Source organism: Pipistrellus hanaki (genome assembly GCF_964339955.1).
Source record: "Pipistrellus hanaki genome assembly, chromosome: 12".
Taxonomy (NCBI): Eukaryota; Metazoa; Chordata; class Mammalia; order Chiroptera; family Vespertilionidae; genus Pipistrellus; species Pipistrellus hanaki.
Genome location: NC_140514.1, coordinates 36,194,919 through 36,198,229, shown reverse-complemented (window position 1 = coordinate 36,198,229; position 3,311 = coordinate 36,194,919). Strand labels below are relative to the sequence as shown.

Genomic DNA, 3,311 nt, shown 5'->3' with positions numbered 1-3,311 from the left:
AAAAACTGCATTAATGGTTCTCTCTTTCTGTAAACATCACCTCTGGGGGGGGCGGGGGGAAAATAAACACAAGCCATAAATGAAAGATAATGTTTGAAAAAAGAAATAAAGGAAAAATACCATCTTTAATGCTTGTGGGACTTCCACATTTGCAAAATACTTTATTTTATTTTTTAAAAATATGTTTTTATTGATTTTAGAGAGAGAGAGAAAGAGAGAGACAGAGACAGAGTCATAGAGAGAGACATCGATCGGCCACCTCCCGCATGACCTTTGGTGGGGATTGAGCCCACAAATGGGCATCTCATTGGGAATTAAACTGGGGACATCTTGGTTCATGGGTCAGTGGTCAACCTCTGAGCTACACTGGCCAGACCACAAAATACTTTTCTACTTATTAGCTCCTTTTAGAAGTTAGAAGGAGTTCTCAAAAATAGGGATACAAAAGCATTTAGGAATATAGCTGACCAAAAACCAGGAATGAATGCTTTAGATCAAAACTGTATCGTTTCTGTGAGTAAGAAGCAGAGGGAAAGTGGTGAGAGATCTGGGAGAATGCCTGGTAGGTAGGTCATTTGGTAGTTTCCCTTTTCTCGGCACTTTTGTCCATTGTTCCTTCCTGGTTGTTCCAACCCCGCCTTTCCTCTGGGATGGACTCTGCCGACCCCTCTGAGCCATGCAGCGGCACCTCACTGTTCTACCTGAGGACCAGACTCTCCAGGCTGCTAACTTGAAGCACTGAGTCCAAGTTGTCTTTGCAGTCCACACGTGGAGTCGTTTTCCTTATGCTATGCAGCCATGTTTGTAGCTGGAATTTTTCTCTCTTGTGGATTTAATTAATACAGAGAAGTTGGGTCTGTATGCAATTAGAAATTTGTAGCTTATCTCAAAATAAACTTTAACCTTTACCATAACAGATAGCTAGTCTAATCTTCAAATTGGTTTGGAGCTTTGTTCCCAGGTATTATACCAGCAAAGGAGATCTGGTTTTTGCCAGTCTCCCTTGGCAGTAATTCCATTAAACTATAAATATGTCTTAGGCACCTAACCAAGAATTCCTAATGTAACTCATCTGATTATTTAGAAATTGTGTTAGGAATGAATGGCCCCCGACAAGCTGACTTTTTTGTTGTTGTTGTTGTTGCATATTTTGAAAATCTCAAAACTTTAACAGATAGTCTAAAGCAGGGATCTTCAAACTACGGCCCGCGGGCCACATGCGGCCCGCAGAGGAGTCTGATCCGGCCCGCTAGGTTTTTTGGGCAGTGAGCACAGCCGAGGTGTTACAGTAGGAATTAGTAGTTCATATAGTCCGGCCCTCCAGCTCTCTGAGGGACCGTGATCTGGCCCCCACTTTAAAAAGTTTGAGGACCCCTGGTCTAAAGGGTTTGAAAAGTTTTTGTTACTTATTAATATTATATTGCTGCAGCCTCTGCCAAGAGACACACACACAAAAAATCTGTTGACTATCAAAAGGAATTGTAGGGTCTGAGAAGAAGAAAGAACAGTAGGTTATCCACCTATCACTTCTTGTATTTCTGCTCTGCTTCTCTGTTGCTTTATGTCCTGAAACTCCTGGCTTTCTTAGCATTTAGAAAATACAGGTAGTATCATATTAATAGTTACCTCACAGACTTTAAAGGCCTTTTAAGGAGGAGCAATACTCTAGTATTTCACTAGGAACACATCTCCATGCCAAGAGGGATATTTCTTTTCCCCTCTCTCAAATTTAGCCCAAATAGGATTTATAACTTGTTTGCCTTCAACTCTTCTTATTTATAAATTTGTATTTTCAGTTAAAAGAAAATCACTTGGTTCAGAATGGCTTCTTTTGCATTTTGAAGCAATGATGTTTAGGTCTAAAATCTCCTCCCAGCAGTGCCTGCTCATAGAGTGGTACACAGAGGTGCTGGGATCTGGCATGGAGCTCGGAGTATGGGTGGATCAAGTGTCTGCCATCCATTCTGGAAGTATTTGGACGGGTTCTGCAAATGGTAGTTGCAGCTTTTGCCTTTACACATGCTGTATCTCTTCTTTGTTCTTGCTTTCAGCGAATACCCTGCCCAGCGGTCAAAGAAAGATTCCGAGGGAGTGGAGATGGGAGTTGCGGGTTCGGTCAGCCTTTTGCAGAATGTTACGTTGTCTACCCAGCCCATCTCCAGTATGGACTGGAGTCCGGATAAAAGGGGCCTCTGCATCTGTAGTTCATTTGATCAAATGGTGAGAGTATTGATTATAACAAAACTCAATAAAGTTTGATCGGAAGATTTTGGACTTTGAAATCTTCCAGTGGAACACTCGGAGAATTTAGAATGAGCTCTGCATCCTCTGACTCTCCTCGGCCAAGGCTGGATTTGACTGATGAAGAAGGCCCAGATGCAAACCTCAGGCTCACTTCTCTGGGTGTGCAATGCCCAGCGGTGAGTTCCTGCACAGGGGACACCACGGTCTCCAGAGCCAGATCTGTTCCTCTCTCTCCATTTCTGATAAAAGTTGGTACTTGTCTATATTTCACCATATTTACATTTGTTCAGCGTCCCCAAATTCCATATTTTATAATAAACACTGTGTTGCATTTCAGTGTTCACAGGGTCATGGTAGGGATCACTTAGTTTGGTTTAGGATGGTTTGCCTTGGTGAAACTACTGTGAATTAACTTTCATAAGTATACTCTGAGTGCTTTCACAGTCACTAAGTTTCAGTACAAAACATTACTTTACAAAATGACCCTACTGTGCAGTCAAAATAAATTTGGGTAACTGTTTAGCAGTGTAACTCATAAATGAAATACTGTGATTTACAGAGATCTCTTTTGTACCTAGAAATAGAGTTAAATTAGACTTTCCATTGTTGACTGTGGCAAGTGATATTGAGATGTTCAAGTTTTGGGGATTTTGTAATCTTTTTGTCAAACTTTTTAATATATTTTATGAATAAATTTTTGGTTTTTAAATCTATGGTAGATCTGATTCTTTGAACTTAGTAGTAATAAAATAAACACCATCACTTTTGCTTTATAAATGCTTAATACGTACCTCTTATTCACTTTGTTTCCTCACTGTTCATATCTTTGGCTAAGCTCAGGTATTAATTGCATCACACTTTCATTAAGCCTACCCTTCCTCCTGCATTCAAGAGACAGAGCACCTAAAACATTTGTATTGTAAGAAACCCATGTGATTTCAGGGGTTCTTGGAAAGTCACTTGTTTGGAATATTAAATTCAGAAAATTAACTTTAAAAAATCCCAAATTTTTGGATAGAACAATACTATGGACATAATTATGAAAGTAAAATTAAACTGAACTTTAA

At 39.9% G+C, this 3,311-nt stretch overlaps 1 protein-coding gene across 1 annotated transcript in view; it reads left to right on the top strand.

The window, feature by feature from the left end:
• The window catches only part of DNAAF10 (dynein axonemal assembly factor 10), a 21,513-nt gene extending 18,556 nt beyond the window's left edge, over positions 1 to 2,957 (top strand). The window contains exon 8 of the mRNA XM_084901208.1: positions 2,052 to 2,957. Coding sequence (XP_084757334.1) covers positions 2,052 to 2,259 — 208 coding nt within the window. The 3' untranslated portion in view covers positions 2,260 to 2,957. The remainder of the gene's footprint in view (positions 1 to 2,051) is intronic.
• The last annotated feature ends 354 nt before the right edge of the window (positions 2,958 to 3,311 follow it).